Source organism: Archocentrus centrarchus, chromosome 16 (genome assembly GCF_007364275.1).
Source record: "Archocentrus centrarchus isolate MPI-CPG fArcCen1 chromosome 16, fArcCen1, whole genome shotgun sequence".
Taxonomy (NCBI): Eukaryota; Metazoa; Chordata; class Actinopteri; order Cichliformes; family Cichlidae; genus Archocentrus; species Archocentrus centrarchus.
Genome location: NC_044361.1, coordinates 9,302,040 through 9,329,578, shown reverse-complemented (window position 1 = coordinate 9,329,578; position 27,539 = coordinate 9,302,040). Strand labels below are relative to the sequence as shown.

General features: G+C 40.4%; 3 protein-coding genes across 5 annotated transcripts; all 3 read right to left on the bottom strand.

The window, feature by feature from the left end:
- Positions 1-2,121: 2,121 nt before the first annotated feature.
- Positions 2,122-7,282, bottom strand: LOC115794090 (polyadenylate-binding protein 1-like). Of its 2 annotated transcripts, none has more exons than XM_030749357.1 (15): positions 6,443-6,635; positions 5,999-6,192; positions 5,723-5,838; positions 5,164-5,303; positions 4,971-5,065; positions 4,697-4,834; positions 4,358-4,453; positions 3,966-4,238; positions 3,721-3,811; positions 3,504-3,626; positions 3,247-3,389; positions 2,867-2,951; positions 2,598-2,728; positions 2,350-2,440; positions 2,122-2,237 (listed from the first exon to the last, which is right to left on the bottom strand). In XM_030749357.1, exons 1-14 carry the CDS (start codon positions 6,633-6,635, stop codon positions 2,351-2,353), a joined length of 1,908 nt encoding a protein of 635 aa, XP_030605217.1. In that variant the 3' UTR covers positions 2,122-2,237; position 2,350. The 2 variants fall into 2 exon arrangements, with proteins under 2 accessions (XP_030605217.1, XP_030605218.1); XM_030749358.1 differs by lacking the exon at positions 2,122-2,237 and adding an exon at positions 6,991-7,282 and having other exon boundaries at positions 2,351-2,440; positions 6,443-6,669.
- A 1,351-nt stretch (positions 7,283-8,633) lies between these two features.
- LOC115794189 (14-3-3 protein zeta/delta-like) lies at positions 8,634-18,288 on the bottom strand. 2 transcript variants are annotated; one of them, XM_030749542.1, is made up of 6 exons: positions 18,153-18,288; positions 15,999-16,310; positions 12,457-12,580; positions 10,631-10,794; positions 10,419-10,514; positions 8,634-9,719 (listed from the first exon to the last, which is right to left on the bottom strand). In XM_030749542.1, exons 2-6 carry the CDS (start codon positions 16,299-16,301, stop codon positions 9,666-9,668), a joined length of 741 nt encoding a protein of 246 aa, XP_030605402.1. In that variant the 5' UTR covers positions 16,302-16,310; positions 18,153-18,288; the 3' UTR covers positions 8,634-9,665. The 2 variants fall into 2 exon arrangements, with proteins under 2 accessions (XP_030605402.1, XP_030605403.1); XM_030749543.1 differs by having other exon boundaries at positions 18,179-18,234.
- A 3,424-nt stretch (positions 18,289-21,712) lies between these two features.
- LOC115795140 (zinc finger protein 706) lies at positions 21,713-26,748 on the bottom strand. Its single transcript, XM_030750942.1, has 3 exons — positions 26,630-26,748; positions 25,562-25,710; positions 21,713-23,179 (listed from the first exon to the last, which is right to left on the bottom strand). Exons 2-3 carry the CDS (start codon positions 25,694-25,696, stop codon positions 23,084-23,086), a joined length of 231 nt encoding a protein of 76 aa, XP_030606802.1. The 5' UTR covers positions 25,697-25,710; positions 26,630-26,748; the 3' UTR covers positions 21,713-23,083.
- Positions 26,749-27,539: the final 791 nt, after the last annotated feature.

Sequence of the window (27,539 nt, the reverse complement as noted above, 5' to 3'; positions counted from 1 at the left end):
TACAGAACCAGAGCCACTGAGCACGACTCTTCATAGGACCAAATAGTTTCGATAACCATGATTCACGTTCACCACCTCACTTTTGGCACAAGCAAATTGTCTGATAATAATAATGATGTTGTCATTATTATTAATTTAAGTATTCTACACCTCAAGTGCCTCAAGTTATCGTAAAACAAAGGAGCTTTAAAACACTTCTCTGCCCATAGAACCGAGTCAAACAGGCATAAAACATATAGGCTAAATAAACAGTCATAACTGTCATAACAGCCCTGAAACATCAGAAGCATTTAAACCACCAAGCAGGAAGAAAAGGGTTATAACTAACATTTAATATGTATATGTATGCACATAAAACCTTGTTTTCAGTTTGTTTTGAGCTACATGAGCAAACACGCTCACAGCACATGAAAAACTTTGCTGATGAATTGGTAGACAGGTCAGCTGCAAACAGACTGGCCTAATCCAAGCAAGAGGATTACACCATACACCACAGCACTGTCTATCATCATTTAAAGAGACAAGAGGAAGTGATGGATGAGTGGATGAAATTTTATACCTCAGATTATTACTGCCGCTCTCACCCTTATTGCCATATTAAAAAACTCATCTATACTTGAAGCAAGGATTCCTTATAGACAAATCTAATTGGGGGGAGGGGGTGGCCATAACCAGTCTGAATGAGACTGAAAATCTCATGGCAGCAGGAATCTAGGTTAAGCTGAAGGTCTTTAAATCAGTAGATACAGGTCAGTGTGAGTCCGTATACATGTTATACATTGTATAGCTGCCAAAATATTTATGTAGACAACACAGGACTTTGCTATCAGGTTACACAACAGCTCCATCCACATCCACAGCTCCACACATTGTAAATAAACTGTTTGCCATTTATACTGCTGTTTACAGTAAATATTGCATCATACTACCTCTGCTCACTGTAAATACCAGATCCTTATTTATATTTATTTCTATCTTGTATTTAATATTTCAGCACCTGGAGGATGGCTTCAACAAAATTTCATTGCATTGTGCAATGACAAAGATATCTTCTGCCCAAAATGAAAACTACAAGAAGCAATGCAAAGATTCCTCTGAGAACAGAAGGCAAATATAGTCCTCATGGTGATTTACATGTATATCAGTGAGGATGAAAATCCTTCCTCTGTGAACCATAAACTGATATGAACAAATTCCATAAGAGGCCAAGCTGGATAATCCTATGAAATCCCAGTGGAACATTGTTTTGGGTCACCCATTTACTGGATCAGGTTTTGAAATATGTCCCACAAATTAAAGCAAGGGCTGAGACAGGTTACCCTGATGTGAGCTTGAAGCACCTACAAAGCAGGGGTTATTAGAGCATTTTTTTATTAGTCTACTAGTGCAATTAGGCACTAAAATAAGCAATATAGTCCTGATAAAAACATGATTTCCAGGTTAGAAGAAATGTGTGATCAAAGGTTTACAAAATACAAATTTCAATTTGATTAAATTTTTATCCCAGGAAAAATTTGTGCATTTAAAAAAAACAAAAATGATCCAGTCAGTCTGCATACTGATCAGATATGCACAGTGTGCCCTGTTAAACATGACATGCATTACTCCTGCACTTTTCAGTACGCCATTCCTAGCTCGAAAGGCACAAGATCAAATGTACAATGTACATGGAGTTTACGGAAATGCCTGCAATCTGAAAACTAACTGAGAGTGACACCTGGTGGAAGAAAGCTGACCACTAAGTTTTAAAATGGAACCAATACATTAAAAAAAAAAAAAAAAAAAAAAAACCAACTCCTGACTGCAAATGAGAAAAGTGTGTATTACGTGTAGCCGTTGACAATTCCAGTGAGTCACTAAACAGAGAGCGCAAATTATTTATTGACAGTTTATTACAGCCAGTAGTTTACGATACAAATCACCTTTCAAAATGCTCAGTTACCACCTTCTTAAAGTGGGTGGATATTGAGCACTGACACAGTAAAATGACATAAAACAGGAATGCATTCAAATTTAATCATCTCAATTTTCTCTATTTTGCTATTTTTTTTCAACAAATTTTTGTTTATAATCAAGGTCTAGTCAAACCATTCCTAGACCTGGCAAAGTCAATCGTTTTTCTTTTTTTTTAAGAAATAATTTATCATTTTGCAATGTTTTCAGAGTTTTAGGTTTTTCAATGTTTAAGTTTTTTTTTCTCTTTTTCCATCGGTGAAGCAGGTTTCAAAATGCTCGATCTGCAAAAGAGAAAAATAAAGGGCTTAAATTCACACACTGGCTGTATCATTTTCAGTTCTCTGAATTAGCCACAGTTTATGAATTTAGACAAAAACTCTCCTGAGCACACACCTTAGACGCTGGGAACACCAGCAGGGGTGGAGGACTTCTGAGCAGCCTCCTTGGCCTGGTGGGCCTGGAGCACAGCAACAGCCTCATCCACCTACAAAAACAAAAAACAAAAAATTCTGAAACTGATGTATATGCTGCAGTTTCCATTAAACACTGATGATAGAGTGCATAGATTATGTTAAGCACATTTAATCTTTGGTATGATGCCACCACATGTAAAGTCAGAGATACAAATATTTTATAATAACCTTTGAGCGCAGTGACTCAGGTGACTCAAGCATGTGAAGCAGCTCTGAGTTGTCAATCTCCAGAAGCATACCGGTGATCTTGCCAGCCAGGCTGGGGTGCATGTTCTGGATCAGGGGGAACAGACGCTCACCTAAAAAGGAGAAGAAGTCAAGAGAATATTAAATATTGAGTTCGATTACAAAATTTTTGTCAAATGACCTCATTAAAAATATTTTCCCTTGTTTTCTAAAATACTTTTGTTCCTTATAAATCTGAGCGGATGATTTACCCAGCATCTGCTTTTGTTCCTGAGGTGGGGCAGCAGCCAGCATGGAGGCAGTCAGAGGCTCCTGTCCTTGGACATGGACAGCCGGCTAAAGGAAAGGAAGAGAAGGGGGGACAAAACAAAAAAATGTTATTCACTTACACTTTTTGCAACTTGAAGCACACACACTTTTTTTTCCTCTCCTTTTTTTTTAAGCAGCATGGCACTGTGGCAGGTTCTGAAGCCTGAACCGAACTGGGCGCCAAAAAAACAAACAAAAAAAACCAAAACAGTAACACTGCATTTTTTGTTGAATTTTTTGAAATTGTAAATTTTGAAAGTTTGCTGTAAACATGTTTATGAATGGCATACACTGAGAAAGTGAACGTCAGCGGTATTCGTACCTGCTGCATTGTGACCTGTGGCTGGGAGGGCATGTGCTGCTGAGGATTGCGCACGCCAGCAGCATATTTGTACTGGGGCATGGCACGCACTGGGGCCGCAGCAGCTGAAGCGTTGGCAGGGCGCTGGCTGAGTGCCTGGGTAGCTGGAATGAGAAAAAGAAAAAAAAGCCTGATCAAAACAGTATCAATACATTATCAGCTCATGACAAAGGGACTAAATGCATCCAATTCTGTGAAGTGAATGATGAGATACTCACGCATACGTTGGGAAGCCATCATGCGAGGGACCTGGGTGTTGGTGGTGGCAGTTGCACGGATGGTGTTTAAGGTCTGGGGCCTGGGTGCTGATGGGCGCATAGCATTGGGCATGTTCTGGAAGTCTGAAGAAGAAAAAAAAGAAGCAACAGTCATTAGACATCAGTTCTTTTTAAGTATTTGGTTGCATACATACACAATCTACATGTAACCACTTACGCTGAGGACGCACTCCTTGAGTGGCCCAACGAGGGCTGGGGCGGAGCTGGGCCAGCTGGTTGGCAGAGTAGTATGCAGCACGGTTCTGGGCCTGAGAAGAATGAATATCTTTCATTAGTTACTACTACTACTCACATTACACAGCACAGTACACTGGTACAATTTACAGAATGACTGTAAGAAAGGTGACAACATGTTAAGTTTTATGTCACACACACACGGCAAACATGACGCTGTTGACTCACCTGTGGGATAGCCGCCATGAAATATCCTGAGGGTGGAGCAGGCTGGTATGGGTTAAGGACAGGGTTGGGAACAGCTCGGACAGTGGCCATCCTTTGCATGTACTGGTTGGTTAGATGAGCCTGACGTTCCTCTTTCCGCTGGGCAAGGGCCACATACAGTGGCTTTGTAGCCACAATACGCCCATTCATCTCTGTTACAGCTTTAGTGGCCTCCTCTGGGGAAGAGAAGCACACAAAGCCAAATCCTTTGCTGCGGCCACCCTCCATCATCACCTAGGGGAAAAGAAATCGATTAGCATTTAGCCGAATTAGTGTCTTGTTATGCATCATGAAATTGTAAGAAAATCTGATTTTTCATTTCAAGATCACAAATGAAGTCCTTGAGTTTTTACCTTAGCACTTGTTATGGTTCCAAATGGAGAGAACTCTTTGCGCAGACGCTCATCATCTAGGCCATCATCCAGGTTCTTCACATACAGATTGACACCCTGATACATTTACAATGACAATGAGATTGTTAATACACATTTTGGAGGAGAAAAGTAACATTTCAAGAAGAAGACATAACTTATTCTTGTAGAATCAGACAAAATGAACTAAGACTTTGGATGGCAGCTTAATATTGCTGCTAATATTCCTCCTAATTTGAAATACTGCACCAATTACATGCAAGACAGACAAACAAATCATTCCTGTGACGCAACATGATGTATGAAAATGCTCCAACAAACCTGATATCTGGTCATGCGATCCTGCTTCATCTGCTCAAATTTGCGCTTGAGCTCATTCTGCCGCTCCCCTTTTTTCTGTGCACGGCCCACATACACTTGCCTGCCGTTCAGTTCTTTACCATTCATGTCATCTACTGCCTACAACAAAGGAAACAAAAATCATGAGAAAAAAACGAAGAAAGAAGTGGAGTGAGTGATTTTTTCTTTTTTAAAGCCTCTGCAGAGATTTAACAAGAGCAAAAGTTCCCAAAAGAAAACTTGAGTCGCTGTTAACCTTCTGGGCATCTTCGTGCCTCTCGAAGCTGACAAAGCCAAATCCCTTGGATTTGCCACTCTCATCAGTCATAACCCGGATACTGAGGGCAGGCCCTAGAAAACACAAGAACTAATCAACACATAACACAGCAAATCATACCACTAACATGCTTAATTATTAAATGTTTGTCTCTAAAACCTTGCCATCTTACCATATTTGCTAAACAACTCCTTCAGCTTCTCATCATCCATGTCCTCGCCAAAGTTCTTGATATAAACGTTAGTAAACTCTCTGGCTCGTGCCCCAAGTTCAGCTTCCCGCTCTTTACGTGATTTGAAGCGTCCAACAAATCTGTTAATTATGGACAATATAATAAGAAATTACATTTCAAAATTGACATCTTAAAATAACTTTCTAACTGTATCTAAATATAGTGTGCATTATGAATTAAATGCAATGAGGTGATAGTCCTCCTGTGCTGGTAAAGTTCAAAGGAATATATTGGAAAATCGTACAAGCAAACAATATACAGCTTGTGTAATGGGGAAAGAGGTCTTTGCAGCTCCTACAATAAGTAAACTTCACTGCTTCAAACCAAAATATAATAAATCCTACCAGCTCATTTCTCTCAGATGTTCTTCATTTATAATTAAGCGTTATGACAAACAGAAAGTACATTAGGCAAAACAGAAGAACAAGATGCAGTCACACACAAAAACTTTGATCAGACTCCTCCAAACACTGACTCGTACAGCAGTAGCCACACTTACACTTTTCTGTCATTGAGCAACATGCCGTTCATTTTCTCAATGGCCCGCTCAGCAGCTTCATGGGTCTCAAAGTGCACAAAGCCGTAACCCTTTGAGCCATTTTCATCACAAACCACCTTGGAGAAGGGAGATTTTAGCAGGTCAAAACCATTCACAAACAACATGCGTTCCAAACACTTAAAACTCACCCAGCTTTAACTAGTACAATCATTAGTCATGCAAATTAGTCACTTTAATGTACAAAACACAGGCAGGAGAAATGCCATCACGGCATACCTTGCAGGACAAGATGTTTCCAAATGCAGAGAAGGTGTCATACAGGGCCTTGTTATCAATGGACTTGTCCAGATTCTTGATGAAGATATTTCCCACTCCACTCTTCCTCAGTGAAGGGTCACGCTGAGACCACATGATACGGAGAGGCCTGCCTTTGATTACATCAAAGTTCATGGTGTCCAGAGCTCTTTCAGCTAAAAACAAAAAAGATATGTTGCAATGCAACATATGCAATTACCTCTGGTTTCCTCATTTTCTATATTCTAATGTATGGTAATAATTTAACAAAGTACACGTTCAAAATTAATTGTTATCAACATACTGACTTGAGCACTAATTGTGTTCATAGAGAAAGTAAGATAAAACAGGCAATATGGTTCAAAATGGAGCCTGATGCTACCACACAACCTCTTACATACTCCTCTAGGATTGCAGTAAACTTACCATCAGCTGGCTGTTGAAAGTTCACATAGGCATAGCCTAGGGAACGGCGGGTGATCATGTCTCTGCATACTCTAATGGAGAGGATAGGCCCGGCCGGGCTGAATTTCTCGTACAGCATGGCTTCGGTAACGTCTGGATGCAGGTCCCCCACATACAGGGAGGCCATCGGGTAGCTAGGCGCGCTGGGATTCATGGCTGGCAAAGCGTGTTCTCGGACTACGGCTCAACTGCAAGTTCAATATTTTGAGGACAATCGTCAATCAAAATTAACCTTCTAAATGGAGAAGTTACTTTTCTCGGTCTCTATGTTGTCTACACCGGTGTAGACACAAATCTCTTAACTGCTAACAACGTGGGCTAGTCAGCGTGATTAGCAAAATGTCGGAGCGTGGCCTAACCGATGTGACTGGCCTACTTTGAAATTTCAACTTTCACACTCACTCAGAAAGCTGAAATGCTAGTAGTTTACGAAACAAATATTCTAATTTACAAATATATCTGAAAGGACAAATGCCTTAAGCGTAAAAGATAAGTGGTTAAGGATATACCTTGCTAACGTTAATCGCCCACGCTTTCAACAATGACGCTAACAGCTTAGCTTGCTAACGTTCTTCTCGTTCCGTCTTTCTTTCTTAACCGATGGCAGCGTCTTCTTCGCGTTGCTTGAGTTGGCAAATCAAATCCTGCTTCACCGATTTTTATTTTTCTTATAAAAATATGTCTGCGTGTGCTCTCTAGCTTTTGGTTTGTTTCATAATAAAATGTGTGCCGAGACTAGCCCCAGAGCACACCCTACGCAGACGGATTACGGGATTGAAAGAAAGGTCGGCGGAGGTTGTTTCCCTGTTCCACTCGAAACCACGGCGCGTTTGCCACTGAGTGTGACGTCAGACATCTCGCGATACTTGATATTTAATTTACTACGGTTTAAAAATTTTTTTTTAAATGTAATTAAAAATTTTTAACAGTCACTGTTTCCACATTTAGTTGTATGTTCCACATTGTGTGTTGTATTCCTGAACAGTGTGCATTCAAGAATTTGTTGTAATTATTCTTCTATGAAAACGAGAAAAGCAACTGGTATGCAGTTATTCCTGGACTCCATAGTTATGCTACAGGTGAACAAAATTTTACACGTGCTGATAGTCTGCTCATTCTCGCGACTGCCTGACTCTAGTCATTGGTTCTTATCCGCATGCATGCGGAACACTGCATGTCACGTATAGGGGGTGACAAAGAGCACAGACCATGGACGTTTCCGGCAGACTACCTTCCCTACCAAAGGACACTACTTCCATCATGAGCCAGACAGCTAATGTTGTTTGCTATTACTAGGGTAGTCCTGGAAAACACAGTAGTTATATCTAAAATATTTAGGGTAATCGCAGTATGCATTACATACAGCGAACATGTTACCTTTGTCAGTGTGCGGATAAAGTGAGGGAAAAGTCTAGAGAAACATTCCTGTCATTTACCGTACTTGTGTTGAATGGACGGTTTGGTCTACGAGAAGCCACAGCAGCAACATTCCTCTGACATCACTGTCAGAGTGCAGCAAAGGCAGCAGGGCTGCAGACACACCCAAGGAGCTGTGTACAACTACTTTCTCCTTTGTTTTTAATGGAAAATTTATTTTCCTTCAAGCCTTTTCAGTTTAACAATCTGAACAGCTTCTTGGTTTTGAATCTTGTGGCAGTGGTGCAGTGGGTAGGCACTCGCCTTGCAGCCGGAAGGTTGCTGGTTTGAGCCCCTGTCCTTGCGCTGCATTGTGTCCTTGGGCAAGACACTTAAACCACATTGCCTAACGGTAGCGCCTGTCTCTGGCTGCATGACCGCAGATGCTCGTCTCTAGATGAGTGATCTGGAACGATCATTTCATTGTGTGCACAGTGACAATGAGTTGAATCTAACATCTACACAAAAAAAAGCAAACTTTTGAGTCCCACAAACCTTTTAGATGTGTATGAGATGTTTTAACATTTGACTTTCCCAATCTCCAATTCCCAGATGTGATCCCTGTCCTATCCTGGTATCTTTAGCTAATCCACCAAAATATTCTGTGTAATGTAGTTCAGTGATGCTGCGTGGAACAAATAAGACTAGAGGACTTGTAACATCCCACTCTTTGGGGTGGGGGGGGGGGGAGTGTTGAGCCTCCAACTACAAATATAGCAACTGAAATGGACACATGAAACTTTTAAATTATTTTTTTATTCCACTTACATGAAATTACACATTTTCCCCCAAAATTACAGTTATGCTTGGGTGTTCTGTAAGAGAATTCAAAGACAGACAAAGCTAACCAGCCCAACAACAACCTTCTTTACACCTCCACAAACTACTTCTTACCACCATGCAGTATAGGCAAGTACTGAGGAAAAAAAAATCTTAATTTGAAAAAAAGCATTAACTAGATAAGCACATGGATTCATTTTTACTGCTGTGCTTACACAAAACAGCAACAAAACAATCTTGTGTGCTATCTTGTTCAAAGTTTTCTATACCTCATAATTGATGCATAAAAATACAAAAGCAGTTCACCCAAAAAAAAAAAAAAAAAAAAAAAAAAAAAAAAAAAAAAAGCAACAGAGTAGAAAGCTGAGCAACAGTATATGGAATGTAACCTTGTGTTCCAACTAAATCTTGCCTGCCTTCTCCCCATTACACCTCCACTGTCTCTACTGTTATTCCCCTTGAGACTACAAAAATCACAGTTGCAGTCCCCTCAGGTGTGAAGAGGCAGCTCCTCTTTTTGTCAAAGCACAGATGTGTCATCAAAAGATGGTGTTGGTCAAAAACAGCACCGTTAATGAGTAGTAATACACATAGCTTAAATATTTTCTTACTACTACAAACCTAACCTGCTGCATGTTTCAAGAGTTGTGAACTTGCCCTTTCACCCAGCACCTTAATAATGCAACACCCAAATAGCTCAGACACAGAAAAGAAGTCAACAGTTAGGCATCTAACCCCAAACGTGTTTACCCTCCCCACCACACCACTTAAAACTTCCCCTCCCCTCCCCATCCCCTTTCCCCACTGTTACTACAAAAGAAGGAATAGTAAACCGTTAGGAATGAGATGAGTACTGAGAGACCTTAGATAGAAAAAGATGGAGAGGTGCATGACAATGATCAAAATGAGGTGGTCTCAGTGTTGATGATTATGATGAAGATGTGCGAGAATGATGGCAGGACAACAGGGTTGACTATGGGGGTCTGGCTCAATCTCTTGGCTCCGAATCCTCGCCCTCACCCTGGTTATCCGAGGTCCACAGCTGTGGAAAGAGAAGTAACAGTGAGTGGAACGTGAGGGTTTAAAGACAGGGCAGAGGAGAGGTTTAATAAAAAAAAAAAAAAAAAACAGCAAAATGCATTAAATGCAGAGAATGAGTTTCCATACTGGGATCAATCAAGGATAACCTATCTTTTGCTGTGATAGTGGGAAAATCTGCAACAGAACACTTGTCTTCTGTTGCCTTTGCTCATGCAGTGGCTGATATCTGAAACAACTCTAAAAATGTTAAACCCTATCCCTAAGTTCTATGGTCACAGAGTGTGTAAGCATTTTAAGGGCCAACTGCGGAGGCAAACATTCCCAGAACTGTGAGATAACTGCTTTATATGTGGGTGCCACCTCAATGAGAGCATAGATCAGCCACAGGTCTAATTAGTGAGTCACAAGCAAAGTACTCTAAAATGACTGACAAATCTGCTGAGCTGCTCAAACGGTGAATATTTTCTGCCTTTCTTCCTCTTCTAGGGTCTTTTGATTTTGGACTAAAAATAAGATACTTAAAAAATATCACCATGGGAACACTGGGAAGCTGTGATTCACATTGTATAAACAAGAAAATTTAAATCAAGTCAGCTAATCATAAAAAATGGGTGTAAATTTTAGTTTCAGACATGAAAATAATTTTGTGAAAAAAAATGTGCAATTTCAGAAGCAAAAGATTTATGAAACAGTAACTTACTGTCAAGTTATCTCTCAATAGCTGCATGATTAGTGTGCTGTCTTTGTACGAGTCTTCACTCAGGGTGTCAAGCTCTGCAATGGCATCATCAAAGGCCTATAGGGTTCAAAGCACAGTTAAACAAGATTTTGATAGCCTGAAATAAGTAGATATGTATTTGCGTACACAGGTTTTTATTTGCGATGTTTCTAAATGTGGAGTTGTGAATTTACCTGTTTGGCAAGCTTGCAGGCTTCTTCAGGCGTATTGAGGATCTCATAGTAGAAAACAGAGAAATTAAGGGCAAGACCAAGACGGATTGGGTGCGTGGGCTGCATTTCTTTTTTGCTGATATCAAAGGCGGCTTGGTAGGCTTCCTGTGAACTTGAAATGATGCCTGAGAGGAAAGAAAGAGCATTGTAGCTGTGAAACTCACAAACTTTGGAAACATTACAATTGAGTCAGAGTGTAAGATTTGTTTTTAGTTTCACTACTGTACTCTCATGTATAGGTTACCTAAATATAGTCCTGCAATAAACCTGAAACCTATATAAATGACACTGACTGGTTTCTGCTGTTTTAGAGAAGCACTGAGTGGAGAGATGTTATGGCAACTTTGTAGACTTGCTGTTGAATTCACTTTTCATTATACTTACATCCATATTTATAGATTCTTAGTCAAGTGAAGTCAAGGCTGAATCAACCACATTTTTTGCTATGTTCTAGTTTTATATAAAGCTGTGATTCAAGAGGGGGGCACACTACCTAGGCTACTTTTGTGCTTAATTTGACTTCTGTGTGTCATTGGATATAATGTGTCATCATCATTGCACTAGAATGCTGCTGTTTCATTAGATTCACACACCAAATAGTGTCATGAATGACAGCAGCTAATTGGAAACGAAGGATGGAAATACTCTTCATTTACTTACACTTACATATGCTGCCATTAGAAAGCTGCAATAAAACATTTAGGTTTTCTTCTACATATCACCAGAAATATCACTTTAATTATCATGATAATTTTGAGGCTATATCTCCCACCCTTACTACAGATAGGCAATGCCTTACTGTGGCATTAAGACCTTTTTTGGATCCTGTTGGATGGTTGCATTTTGGACAACTCCTCTTACAATTCTCCTGTTCACTGACTGGTTTAATCCATGTGAAAAGACAACCCATCGCTGATTGAGATATCCTCCCGCGATTAATCAAAATATCAAATACATGTAAAAGTCAGGATAACATTACAGCCCCATTTCATAACAAAAGTCTTCAGCAGACATCTCATTACCTTCTGCAAAACTATTTTGCCCTAATTTGGAGGCCTTCCTCTAAATTTCTGTGGATAACAATTTCAAATGCAAGGGTACATAATATATAATACTACATAATGTCTAAGTATATCATCTATAACAATAATCCAGATACAATGCATAATTACAAGTTATTCACATCAGATACTGTACAGTTGACTTCTGTGAGAAAAATCAGCTTGACAGTGATACACACTGGCAAACTTCTTCATGCGTTTCAATAAGTCAAAGAACCTAAGACTGTCTAAAAGTATAAACTATAGGCTTCTGTGATGTTCCTAGTTTTTGTAGAGTTTAATAGTTGCAGAGGATCAGAGTGATAATGCTTCAGTCTCATTTGTAGACACCTGCACAGCTTCTTCTCCCCAACCACTAGGAGGCAACTGGGTCCATGAGGCACTTGTTATCTGATATATATCTGAGGAGACCACAATGATTTGATCCCAAGCAAAATATTCTTGTGGCTTAAGATGGTCACTACAGACCATAGACAAGTGTACACAAAGTGTACTTTAGAAAAATAAACTTCTAGGCTTAAATTTGACTTTTTTCAAAGTTGTTTACAAACTGACAGAGTATAAAACATCCTTTAGCACTCAAGTAGGTTTATCCTCTCTTTCTTTTAATATGATCTTATCTAATGTCTTTTCCAGTTCATCTAGCAACTGAACATACAAGCCAGTCTCTCAGTCAGCAAAGATTATATCACCAAAGCAAAGATGTTGACTTAAAATAAAGCTTACTTTTCTTGTCATCTCCTGTAGCCACCTCCGCTAAGTAGCGATAGTAATCTCCTTTCATTTTCAAGTAAAAGACTTTACTCTCTGCTGCTGTTGCATTTGGAATGAGATACTTGTCCAAGAGACCCTATTAACAAAAACCAAAACAGACATAGCACATTTTTAGGAAACAATTGAATATAAGAGAAAAATCAAAACTAAAAAATATAATATATAATTTTTTAAACTATGCACAGAAAATGCATACACGATTTATTGACAGAAGACATTTTTAAATGCTAATATTCCATTTGAAATCATCCCTTGCTCACTGACCTCACAGGAGCAGTTGAAGTTATTTCTGCCGAGCCAATAAAATTTACAGCCATCACTTTAAGGAGTAATTTGTCATCAGACCTAATTAAGGGTAGAGACATGCTGGCTACCTTCAGTAGCCTCTAGGCTTGAGCCTGACTTTGGCTGAGCAACATCACAGATGCTTCAGGGACCACTAATGGGAAAAGGGGTGGGGTGGGGGGGTAGATAACATGAAGAGCATGGGGGAGGAGAGGGATGGACTGAACAGGCAAGTGGGGAGTGAAGATAGTTGAGATGGGAAAATGGTGGCAGAGGAAAGGAAGATGTGGATGAAAAGCAATAGGGGTGAAGGAGGAGGAGAAAGCCAGGCTGCTGAACTCCTGATGAGCTTTTGCTTAGAAGTAGGTCACCGAGAACCCAGCTTGGCTCTTTACAACACAAGGATGCACCACTTGGTAGCCTATTTCTGTGGGGAACTTGAACACTAGCAGGCAAGGAACAGCATACCTTACTGTGGTGGGAGTGTGCTTCAACACATTAAATGTATTGTTAATCTGCTATATTAAAGAGCTATAAGCCAAAGAAGATTAAACATGAACTATAAATTAATGCTTCCTTTTTAGGAGCACATCTGATCTCTTCATAGCTTAACTGTTCATTTTAATGTAGTTTCCATTGGGCATTTGTGTTTCTCCCGAACAGCTATGGAAAAAGAGCTGTGCAATAAAGAGATGAACGATGTCAAAGAAGCAAAATTCCTTGTAGTATTGGTGACAATATGTTGAACCCCCCCTTAAAATAACAGAATCTTGATTTGTATGGTTTTATAGCATGATATATGGGCCTGAATAATGCTCTCCAAAAAAATGTGATGAGCTGAGGTTGGGTTCTCGGGAAGAATAAATGTTCCAAGTTGGAAAATTTGGGGTCTGGGCCACTGACAAAGCTAAAATCAAAACTACAAACATGGCAGGAATGTTGGGAGTAAATGAAACTTACATTTTCAGTAACTGTGGTTGCATTACATTTCTATCCTAATTTCTATCCTTAAGTTCAAAGAACAGAGTGACTAGTAAAATAAGGAATAATTTACTATTTCTAGAAATGGCCAAAATAGCCCAGCCAGAAACACACAGATTATGCTTGTATGGAGATTTCTCCCTGTTTCAGACATTGCTTCTGAAGGACACGTGATCTTATTCATGCCAGTCAGAGTGAGCATCAGGGTGTGTGCACACGTGTATGCACAAGCAGCATGGGGCAGCAACACTCACGCTGCTACAATTATATTATGTAACAAGTACTGAAACCACATTACTTAAAACTTACCTTAAAAGGAGAGATTTAAGTAAAATGTTTTGCATTTTTTTCCCCATAAGGAACATTATTAGAAGTCAGTACACACAATCTTGCTTCCAACAGGACTCATACCACAACCAAAGGAAACCCTATGCCTGCTGCTGGTTTGAACACTCAACAGGTCTCCCATTTTTCTGCAGCTATATCCCAGGTTTACCAAGGTGAGAAAGAAGGCCTTTTATTTTACTCAATGGTGTCCGGCCCTCTGTGTGTAAAGCCAAATGCAGCAGAGTGAATATCTTTGTACAAAGACTGACATGTTTGTTATCTCCATTTTATTTAAGTATGTTCCTTTCTCTCTGACAACAGCCTATTTGCCCTGCCATTAAGAACAGGAAGAAACTTGTCTTTAGACTTGGCCAGATGAAAGCTCACAAACTAATTCACTTAAAGTATACACTGCTATTGCACTTGTCCCACACCCCCCATCCGCCCATTTGGCTCTCTTGGTACCCATAAGGCTTTTGGCAGAAGTGAAGAGCAGCATTTGTAGCTCTGCCTCTGTCATTACAGGATTAGGACTCAATGAGTTGCCGGGCAGATAATGCGCAGGGTAAGAGACAAACAGAAGCAGAGATCCTACAGCGAGTACTTAATATACTCACAAAAATCTTTAAAAAATAACTATCAACACAAAAAACAACCTATTAAAGCAGTTAAACTAAAGATCAGTAGAAAAAGTGGCACCTCTGCATCTTGCTTTGCTGTGTGGTTAACACTAATCACTCCAAGCCATAATGGGTTTCAAAAAGCCTGTAACATTTCATCTGCCAACACAATGTGGATACAGCAGATAGATAGACAGAAGAGAGATAAGGACTTTTTAATCATCAGTTTCCAAACAGATAACCATATGTACTTTTACATGCATCCTCACTGTCACTATGCCGATACACTCAGCGGCCACCTATTACATTCATCGATGCAGTCTAATGCAAACAACTACTGCTGGCATGATCCTTAACAATAACTCAATTATGTTCTAGCACTGAGGTCACAGCAGGGTCAGCGTGCTGTTCGACTGAATTATGCTGACGTGTTTCTAATGTTTTTTTATCTGCAGTTTTTCCATTTATTAAAAGGAACAGTTCACCCAAATTTTTAAGCAATAAATTCCCATGATTTTTCTGTACCTTAGGAATATTTAATGGCCATACATAGTTTAAAAAAATAAATCACAGCCTTGACACTTATGATTAACACACTGTTGATTTAAGCACAATGATGCTCTTATCTCATCAACACATTATTAAACGTGTCTTAAACTATGACCTCAGTAATTAAATTTTTAACTGAATTTGAAAAATCAGTACTGTATGAGCTTCATAAAGACAGATGCTAGAGCGGGATCATATAGGACTGTGTTATATTGTAAAAATAGATCACTTGAAGAATTACCATAAGTCAGGCTGACTTAATAGGCTTAACACACTCACCACATACATACTGCTCCACAGTCTCAACAAGTCTTTTGACTATGAATAACGAAGCACAATAAAAGAACAGAAGCTGATTTAAAAGCCCAACATATTTGAAATATTCTCACCCTACTTAAAAAAACATTTTTCACAGACAGCTGGTAATCTTGTTCTTCTTTCGACTGCTACCTTTAGAGGTCGCCACAGTGGCCTCTGACTCACCCCTATCCCTAGAATCCTGTCATGCCAACCCTCTGCATGTCCTCCTTCACTAGATTAATGAACTTCCTCTGTGGTCTTCCTCTTTTCCTCCTGTATGGCAGCTCCATACTCAACAGTCTTTGTCCAATATATCTACTATCCCTCCTCTACACATGTCCAAACCCTCTCAGCCTTGCCTCTCTAAACAGCCAGTACTCTCAAAGGAAAAACGTCTACAATTAGTATTTAATCAACCATGATCAGTCTCACCAGCACATCATTGCAGATTTCTTTCAGCTCTTTCTCAATCTTCTCCCGGTACTCCTTGGCCATGGCTCCCTTCTTTTCAGACCCCTCGGTCTTCTGCTCAATGCTGGATATCACACGCCATGAGGACCGACGGGCGCCCACCACATTCTTGTAGGCCACTGACAACAGGTTGCGCTCCTCGTTTGACAGCTCCTGGCCTTCCTCTGTCACAGACTTCATCAGCGCAGCCATGTCGTCATAACGCTCAGCCTGCTCGGCTAGCTTGGCCTTTTGCACGAGTTCCTGCTGAGGTGCCTCCGACATGACTGTTCACTGGAGGATGGGAAACAAAGAAAAGACAGGCCGAGGTCAAGTAAGACAGCAGTGAGATAACATTTTCCTCCACTAGAAGATACAATTTCAAGGTCATTTAATGAGTCAGAGTGGAAATATATCAATGAATGTGGGCCCTAAATCAAACTCTACACTACGCTTAACATGTTTAACTGATGTTGTGACAACTATAGTTATGCTTCCCCTTATCTTTCAATACTTTTACAACAATGATGATGTATAACATAGCATGGCAGTTATGTTTCCCTGTCATTCATATATTATATATATATATATATATATATATATATATATATATATATATATATATATCTGAAAATTTTTGTTTTGAGCACATCTTTGGTTAAATGAGAAGAACAGCAACCAAAGATGTAACTCTATTTAGATAAAAGTATGCCAACGCAACCTGTATGCTTAGCAACACTACAAGTAGCCACCTAAGCATCGTCTTGTACAGTATAAGCCCTGCAAGTTACAGTGCAGTGTTGGGCCTGTAGGTTTATAATAGCAGCAGTAGTTTACAGCCTAAAGCACTCTATGTAGACTTTACACACAACACATAGGAATTCTCATTACCACGTCAATAGACTACATCCGTTTGACCCATCAAAAATAGCTAGTGGGCTTACACAAAAGTCAATTACTTTTTTCCATTCTAGAATGCATGTAGTGTGTTTCTGATGCATCCTTAGACACAGAAAATAATTCATTTCTTTTTTCAGTTCAAATCTTCGGGCAAACAAGCTAGGACATTTTTAAAATCATTATTTGTCGTGTTTAAAGTGTGTGGAGGAGGTTAGATAAATAAATGTGCAGCAGGGTGAATTTACACAAGAGATTATTCATTAGTCATTGTACTGATAAATATAATAAGAACTTGATCCTGTATTGCTGGCTCGCCTCCAGGACCGACTCTGCTGTGCCTCTGTCTCTCCGGTGGACACACCACACCCATCCCTGTACCTGTGGCTTGCCCAGAAAGCGGAAGCTAAAGTGCGCAAAGTAAAGCGTGTTCGGACATGTCATACTATGATTAAAGTCACTACTGTAGTCGACACTGGTCTAAAAACGATTCTCGTAAACTCAAATAGACAATCCCAGCTTAGAAACCCACTTCAGTAAATGAAAAACAACCGCTACACTCGGGGCCGCGTGACTCGTTTCAAGTATGGCTCCGGCTATTTCCTGACACAGAAACGCCAAGCAAACGGCTTTCGTAAACGTGACTAGTTGTTTATACCTATTTTCACTGTTAGCCTGCCATGTACATAATGTCTAACAACAAAATATATTCACAGTGTAAACTGCAAGATGAAAAACAGAAGACTGCTGGGTTAGGCGCGACGCCTTTAAAAAAGGTGTGTACCGCAGTGGAACTGAGCTAGCTACCCGCCTGGTGGAACACAAGAAAAAAAATCATTTACTTCGTTTTCAGCTTCGAATGTGCGAAATAATGGAAACTATTCATTTATTGTGACAAGCATGCAACAACTAACTAATAAATACCCCCATCTGAAAAAAAAAAATAGCGTTTGTAGTAAGTACCAACATTTCAGAGCTTAAACCTTCGACAGACACGCCTTCCCCGTCTGCCGTTTCCTTTTGAAACCAGGTATTAGCCATATCCCAAACTGTAACGTTAGCTAAGCTAGCCATTGTTCTTTAGATTGATGAGCGTCGCCGATACATGCCACCCTGCCGCCCACTGGAAACAATAAGCCTCTATAGCTACTCTACTTAATGATAAGTCAGAAGACCTTAAGATAATAAATACTAGGTTTAAAAAAAACGCACTTTTAAAAGCAGTAAGTCATTTCATACCTGAAAACTAGCAAATGTCAGCGTACCAAGCCACAGCTGATTCTCCCAGCCGTCCGACTGAAAGCAGTGCACGGGGTTTCCTTCCAATCGCAGCAGTCCAAGGCACGGCCGGAGAAAAGGAGCGCTGACGTCAAGCGTTACCAGGACAACCAAACGTGATGTACTATGGAAGTTGTAGTTTACCATTACTTCTCCATTCTTTGTGAGGCAAATGAGTGCATGCAATGTGGTCAAGAAAAGCAACCTTTGATGATTTTGTAGTTAATTATTTCACCACTATGTTACAGGCACTGTGATTCAGCTTATTTTCACTGCTTTAAGTAAACAGAGAAATCTAATAATTTCTCTTGATAAGAAAGTCAACATCAGTGGTAGATCCAACATGCAGACCTTTGTCTTGATGTATATCATCACTTTGTATAAGAGTGGACACTATGGATACCAAACACTGACAGGAAATGTCAGTCACTGAATGACACTCAAGCTATGGGGCTGTGGCACTGATCATTTATGATTTTTAATTGGAAGAACCACGTACCTTAATTACCTGTGTGATATTTCTACAAAATAAGAGTATTTGCTAAGGATGCTGATCGCGTCACAAACTAGAACACAGGACTCAGCTACAGCACATCTTGCCTAATAGAAACTACTATTTCTGCATTCTGGTTGGTTTCCAAGGGGAGAGAGTAAAGCTATTTTTACCCTGTCACATGTTTTCCCCTTGGGCTGAGATTTCAAGCTTGTAACCTATTTAAGGGCAGATCAGATAGTATTGGTTGTAGAAACTCATAGGCACCAGTGCAATGGGGAAAAAAAATCTTCACAGTTGTCAATGTGTCGTCCAGGAAGGGCGTAGCACCAAACCAGACACATTTCACCAAAGGGGAAAAAAAGATTAAACTGAGTGATCACTTATGTGTAACCGGTTGGGTGAGTTCTCGGTCCTTCGGCCTTATTCAGAGAACTTGAATGCACATGCACACACATGCATAAGTTCAATGGGTGTGCTGTGAAAATTCAGTTGTCTCAGAGCTGCTCAGCTTATGCAAAATAAGAAACCTTGACGTACTACAATAGGGTCAGTTGGATGTAATCAAGGAATACAAACTGATCTAAACTTAAAGGTAATTAGGAATAAGGGAATAAAAATACTTTCTTTGATCTTGAATCTGAATGTCATAGTGAACATAGATATTCCTAAAAGTCCTAGAGGGTATTTGGGCTTCATAACACTGAAATAGTCTTTCAAAGGTAAGCACATTGGAGGGGCAAAAAAAAAAAAAAAACACTGCTAAATGTATCAAGTCATATTATCAGCCTAAGACTTTTTTTTTTGATAATTCATAAATGATGGGAAAAATAATGCAAATGTCATTAAAGTCAAATGAGTGGATAAGCCCTTTTTTGTGGTTGTAGTGTGGGGAAGAAACAAGTGGGTATTTATGTTGAGTGTAGAAAAACAAAAACTATTGTGAGGGCCTGCTCACAAAACCTGTTGGTCCAGCAGAACGCCAATCTGACCCCAGTGTTTAACCTGCGGCAGTCACAAGTTAAGCAATAGCTTTCCTCATCATTCCAGAGTGTAAGAATACATACATGCAGAGAGAAAGAGCGCAAAGCAGGCGAGGTTGCCTGAAACACCATTTCACTGAGGTTCACTACGGCCTCGTAGAAACTACCCTGGAGTAAACCAATAACCAACCCCTCTTAGAGGAAACAAAGAGTATGAGCTGTAATAGCCTCCTCAATTTTCTAGTTCTAATATCCCACTGATATTTTCCACCTTCATTACCAACAGGATGTGAGCATTAACAAAGCAGTATTAATAAAAAATAAGAACAACCTGTTTGCCAATTTATCCAACATTCCCGCTAAGTGAGGAATTTATTACCCTTGTGCTACATTTCTGGCACATAAATATAGAATTAGTTTTACCATCAACAGTGCAGTTGAGCAGGTCTTTGACTCATAACATGGTATGAACTGACAAGTTAATGAAACTAATTATGCAGATTAAATTTATTGGTGTAATTTGAAAAGAACGGAAGAGCAGAGATAGATGAAGAACCGTTATTAAACTTGCTTTCCACCTACCTCACATGATTTTTAACTGGTGCATGTATGTTCACTGTAAGTAGTTTATTCAGACATACCAAATAGGCCACAGGATTAAAATAGTGGAAATTTCCCCACCATGCTGACTTTCCATAAGGCGAAAGTAATAGCAGCTAAGAAAAAGATGGTCCAGATGACACACCTGTGGAGGTATGGAGATGTCTAGGAGACAAGGCAGTATTGTTTGTGAGCTGATGGTTTAACACAATCTTGGGGAGTGAGAAGATGCCTGAGGAATGGAGACGTATACTGGTACCAATTTTCAGGAAAAACTGATGCGCAGAGCTGCAGTACCTACAGGGGGGTAAAGTTGATGAGCCATACTGTGAAGCTATGGGAAAGAGCTGTTGAAGCCAGGTTAAGAACAGAGGTGACGATCAGTGAGCAGCAGTACAGCTTCATGCTGAGAAAGAGCACTACAGATGCAATATTTGCTTTGAGTGTTCATGGAGAAGTATAGAGAAGTTCAGGAGGTGCAGTGTGTCTTTGTGGATCTAGAGAAAGCATGTGATAGGATGCCAAGAGCAGAACTGTGGTGCTGCATGAGGGAGTCTGAAGTGGCTGAGAAGTATGTGGTGCTGGTGCAGGACACATATGAGGACAACAAAATAGTGGTGAAGTGTGCAGTTGGAACAATAGATGGGTTCAAGGTGGGCGTGTGATTACATCAGAGATCTGCTCTGAGCCCAGAGAGAGCAGGTGGAAGCAAGCAGCTCTTCCACCTGCTCTGGAGAGCATACCTCCAGAGCCAGTGAGAGGGAGACAGATAAAAAGGTGATACTGCAAGGAGTGGTGGTAGTGAATGTAGACAGATTTAAATACCTGGGGTCAACCATCCAAAGCAACAGCAACAAAAGAGATGAAAAGAATACTGGCAGGGTGGAGTGGGTGGAAACAAGTGGTGATTTGTGAGAGGAAGATAGCAGCAAGTGAAAGTTTACAAGATGGTAGTAATGTATGATTTTGGAGACAGTGGCACTAACAAAAAGACAGGAGGCCGTGTGAGCGGAGGCAGAGTTGAATATTTAAGATTTTTATTGGGAGCAACCAGAATGAATAAGATTATTAATATCAGGGAGAGTTCAGTTGAGTGGTTTGGAGACAATGTTAGAGGCAAAGCTGACAGAGTTTGGAGATGTACAGGAGGAGGATAGTGGATGTACTGGACAAAGGATACTGCATATGGAGCTGTCAGTTAAAAGGAAAAGAGGAACCCCACAGAGGAGGAGGACATTCAGAGGGATGGTGTGACAGAAAAAGATGCAAGGGATAGGGTGAGATGAAGCAGATGATTTGCTGTAGGGGAGCAGCCAAAAGAAGAACAAACTAAGCTTCCAACAAGTTTCTGTGGGGAAATCTAGGGTAGATTTTAGTAACTTTCAGGAATAAAGTTAAAAACAACTTGGTAATGTTAATATAAAATACCTTTATTCAAAGGCTATACATTACATTTTGTGGTCAAAGATATGATTATTACAAAAAGTAAAAACATGGCTGGTTGTCAGTCCAGACAGCACAGTGATTCAATATCAGTGGTTAATGACCAGCAGGTCCAAATGTATTGAAAATAGTTCTGTCTTTGCACACTACGATGAAATCATAAAACAGGAACCAAAATTAACGTACAGCGTACTTTAGTTCAGACCTTGAATGCAGGTTCAGAGCTGAAATACTGCACCATAATAATGAGATAACACTACAGCGTGCAAGACTGCACTTCGGACTGTTTTCACATACGCCACAGAGATGGGAGTGAGAAGTTACACTGCAGAATAAATACTACAGCTGTGCACATTTATGCCACATGATTATTACAATGACAAACTTTTGACAGGAGTTCATTAGTGTTGACACTAATGAACACCCAGTGCAAACCCATTTTCAGCCCATGTACCTCTCACAATAGGATCAAAGGCAAAACGTAACTGTCCAGATGTTTGATGCAGCAGCAGAGCTGGAGTGTGGAAAGGTTTGTAGTGAGTAGACTTGCAGTGCCCTCTCTGGTCAACTTTTACAGATTTTGCACAACAAAAAATTCCTGGACATGAACAAAACCTGTTCAATGAAAATCTGAGGGGTAAATGTAATGCACAATTTAGCAACCATGCAGGACAGTGCATCTGACATTTTTCACAGCAATAAAAACATAAAAAATTATGGAGGCAAGCAAAAAAGAAAAAAAGTTAGCGCAGATTAGAAGTAAATCTGAATCTAATAAAAAGGACACAGCATTAGTCATTATGAATGTGCCTTTCTGAGCATGTTAATGAACTCCATTTTTGTTCTGCATAACTATTATTATGACATCAACCCTTCTGCATCACAAATTAGCCTCAGTCAAAAAAAAAAACATAATGGATTTCACATTGCGCTGAGTTTGGATGCAGATGACTTCCCATGATGATGCTGATCATCATCATCAACTTTGTTCATTTGAGCCAGTGCCAATTCATCTTTTATTTAAAGCTGGCAGTGAAACAGTGGGAGACCTGAGATGGAGTGGTGGTAGAGACCATGGACAAGATGGGTCTTGTGAGAATAACATTTTGAAATGATCAGATTTTGCAAATATTGCATACAATCAAAAGTGGAACATGTACATTTTGTTGGCACAAGGCCAAGAAAGGGTAGCCATCTTCAATCCAATCTGGAAAAATTGTGTAAAATCCCTACATAAACACATCCATACATCAGTTAATCAGCATGAGCAATAACTGAAGCTATACTGAAGATATTTTATCTGAAACACCTCAAAATGTAGAAGCCCGTCATGAGCCAGCTCCAACTGCCTTACAGAAAGAGAGGTTAATGCGTTACGCCTCCACACCAGCCAACTCTGGGGGCATTGGAGACTTCGGATGTTTGCTTTCAAAGTGCTGTTTAAAGGTCTTCGGGTCAGGCATTTGCGTCTGGGAAACAAAAAAGAAATAATGATGATATTAATGAGAATTACTCAGATGCATCAACAGCACATCAACAGGAGATGCACATATTGCCAAAAGTATTTGCTCGCCTGCCTTCAAACGCATATGAACTTAGTGACATCCCATTCTTAATCCATGGGGTTTAATATGATGTTGTCTCACCCTTTGCAGCTATAACAGCTTCAACTCTTCTTGGAAGGCTTTCCACAAGGTTTAAAAGTGATTATGGAAATTTTTGACCATTCTCCCAGAAGCCCATTTGTGAGGTCAGACACCGTTGTTGGATGAGGAGGCCTGGCTCACAGTCTCCACTCTAATTCATTCATATCTTTATGGACCTGCTTTGTGCACTGGTGTGCAGTCATGTTGGAACAGGAAGGGGCCATCCCCAAACTATTCCCACAAAGTTGCCATAAAATTGTCCAAAATGTCTTGGTATGCTGAAGCATTAAGAGTTCCGTTCACTGGAACTAAGGGGTCGAGCCCAACTCCTGAAAAACAACTCCACACATAATCCCCCCCCTCCACCAAACTTTACACTTGGCACAATGCAGTCAGACAAGTTCTATTCTCCTGGCAACTGCCAAACCCAGAATGATCCATCAGATTGCCAGACGGAGATTTGTCACTCCAGAGAACACGTCTCCACTGCTCTAGAGTCCAGTGGCGGTGTGCTTTACACCACTGCATCTGACACTCTGCATTGTGCTTGGTGATGTAAGGCTTGTTTGCAGCTGCTTGGCCATGGAAACCCATTCCATGAAGCTCTCTACACACTGTTCTTGAGCCAATCTGAAGGCCACATGAAGTTTGGAGGTCTGTAGCGATTGACTTTGCAGAAAGTTGCCGACCTCTGCGCACTATACGCCTTAGCATCCGCTGACCCCGCTCTGTGATTTTATGTGGCCTACCTCTTCCTGGCTAAGGCGCTAACAGTTGACTGTGGAATATTTAGCAACGAGGAAATTTCACAACTGGACTTGTTGCGCAGGTGGCATCCTATCATGGTACAATGCTGGAATTCTCTGAGCTCCTGAGAGCGACCCATTCTTTCACTAATGTTTGTAGCAGCAGTCTGCCTGGCTAGGTGATTGGTTTATACACATGTGGCCATGACTGGAACACCTGAATTCAATAATTTGGTTGGGTGAGTGAATACTTTTGGCAATATAGTGCATGTGGTGTTTCACAACATGATCTTGACTGACCAGGCACCAGATTACACTACAAATACCAGCTTGTTCTGTCAGAGCACCTTCCATCATTGGCAGAGTGTTGAACTCTGCTGTTCTACAATCACTTAGATAAGAGATACTGTAACTGGCTAAAGGAAATACAGCAACATATTTACAGGTAATACATAAAGTCACATTGCCTAGTGAGTATTCCAGTTAACAGGGTGTAGCATGAGACCTATCTAAACTTCAACCCAGTCAGGCAATTCAGCAGGAAACAGACAACAGTAAAGTGGTGAATGCATTTCTCAAAGCACCTTGAGTTCTGACAAACTTCAAAACTGTAATATAGACTCTAGAGAAATCACTGAAGAGAACATGACTGTGGCATGGTCTCAAAGATAGAAAATCCAAGGACACAGGTAACATTGTGGGAAAAGGTTGTCTAAAAAGCTGCATTCATAACTTCATTTCTCCTGAAGGAGCAGAAGCTAATGTCATTCATGCTGAACTTGGCAGTGCTGTGTCAACCAAGCAGCAATGCACGCCTCCACTTGAGTGTCAGATGGCGGAAGTGACAAGAAAATCTAAGTGCCCTTGGCACAGGCATGGAAAGAGAAGAAACAGTGCATGAAGGTTTCAAAAAGGGCTTTTAAACACTTTCAGAGTGTCCCTTCATCCATCACACAGATTTGGATGAATCTCAAAAGAGGAAAAAGGGGGAGCTCTAAGAGCACTGTGTTCTGTTAGCTTGGTATGAATGCAACAGTAGTTTACATTTTTAAGATGTCAATTATGAACCTGTACAATCCAATGCTGTCCTAGCCTTGGAATGAATCCTACCCTTATTGTGCCCTTCTTTCAGCTTTTGACTCAATTCTCAACTAAATGTTTTATGTTTGTTTGTTCACAAAATACAAGAAATACTGAGCAATTATAACTCAGTCCAAGACAGCCCAATGACCTAGACTTTACTGAATTAAGAATATACCTACCAACTACCCAGTTGGTGGCAATATGAGCACTAACTTCAGGGCTACAGTGTTTAGTGAGATCAGGTTTCGTCATTGGCAAACAATTTCATATTATCAAAACCACCCCAGTGATTTGTCAGCCTCCTATGTAGTGAGTTCCATCCTAACTCCATGGTTGAATGTTTGCTAATGCTGCTAATTTCTGCTTAAGCACATACCCGACACACAGTGCATGTGTATACTAAAGCAGCCTTAGCTGCAGCCTTCTGGTCATGGCCTTTACTCTTCTTGATCTCCGCCTGCTTTTTGGCATTTTTCTGCTGGGACTGGAACTTTTGGTGCCCACGGGCCATATCTGATGTTCCACCTGCATAAAATATACAATTTCATCAGCACAGCGCCAGGAAGAAGATGACCAAAGACTATGAAATCTACCTCTAATGCAATGACTTTTTGGAGAAGATGATGGAAATGCAAACCACCAAGGGAATCAAAGCCACACCACCAAGAAATGCAAAGTAGTGACACCAGTTGAGGGTTTGGATAAAGCACTATTGATTATTTACAATTTAAGAACACCTGTCTCCTAACAGAACTAGTATTTAAAATGTGCAAGCCAGCAGTGGCTGTGAAACACCTTTCAGAAGTAGGTTAATTGTCGCTTTTTGGGTCACACAGATGAGGCAATTATCTCGGCAATTTCCCCAAAGAAAATCAGACCGCAGATATTGAAAGTTATTAAGATCTAGGTCAGTGTTAGGGCTGTATAAACACAGTTTCTGAGTGACAGTGTCAAGGAGGGACTCATTCACTATCAGCACACTGTAATCAGTCAGCTATCCTCATTTTACACGTCACAAAGGAAGCATTAATGTCTCCGTTCACTCGCGACATTGTGTTATCTCACTCAGCAACTATTTACATCACAACATCGTCTACTGCTGACCACCGCGGGTGATGTGAGGGCAGTCCTCGCCATTCAGTGCCCACACAAGACCAGCACTATGTGAGAATGCCGCTTTGGCTTTAACATTAACTAACTTCAACTAGCCTTGAAAATTCTTACTTTGAAAGATGTCTTAATAACACCAAACAACATCTACAGAATAAAACTATAACTTACGCATAAATGTGACCATAAACGTCATTTCCCACTAATTCAGTGACACTAGCGTTCAGTTAGCCGGTTGCTATCGGTTAGCTCGTAGCTTGGATAATACATTGACAGATACAATGAATACGACTTTAAGTAAGACTTAAAACTTCACGTTTTGTAAACGCCTTACCAGTGGAAAAAAACCCACTCGGATTCGTGAAGACAGTCACTAAAATACAACTGAAGCAGCAATACGTTGAATCCCCTACTCTTCTCGCCGATCCTACTGATTTCCGTCACCGCGATACTGCGCATTCTCAAACCCATACACTATGATGCGTTCAAAGATGACAGAAAATCGTGTGAGTGCCAGTTTGGCATGGACCAAGGAGGGTTTTTCTGGCAGCATATCACGTTTTCCATCCTTCTGCGCTGCAGGAAAAGTTCCCAGACAGAAAAATAGACGTCTAAGCTGGTGTAATAAAGCGCAAAGTGGTAATTTATCCACAAAAACACATTTCTAAAAGAAACAAGGCGCATAGCCAACCGGATTTGAAGTCTGCATATACACAGCGTTTTCCTCAAGGTGCAATATTAAATGCGTGCCACAAGGTGTCGGGATACAACAACAAGGAACAGCCACCGTAGTTTTCCCCGACGTCAATTAGCAACTGAACCTGGAGAATAAAAAGATGTCCAAAAATATTCTCTTTAGCGTAGCTTGCGTAAATTACAGAGAATCTTCTCATTTCCACTGCGCGGTTTTATTAACGTGGATTACCTTTGAATAATCTGCCACTTTCACTATTACCAATAAAGCCAATTAAATTAGGCCCAATTGAGCCAGAAGAGCGTCTGTTGTTTTATTTTTTTTACTTTCCTGCTCACGGACTCTTTCTTAGCATAAAAACAGTATCTATAGTGCGACAAATATAATTTGACATTGGCGTGTCCACCTTTCCCCTCTTTTTCGAGTCCCGCCTTCCTGCTCTCCGTTCACCAATGGGAAAAGTCTGTGCTGCGACGCTTAGACGCGTTTCACCAATCACGACGTTAACTTTCGTTTCCTTATTTATCCTGCCTCTCCAGGTGCTGCACTA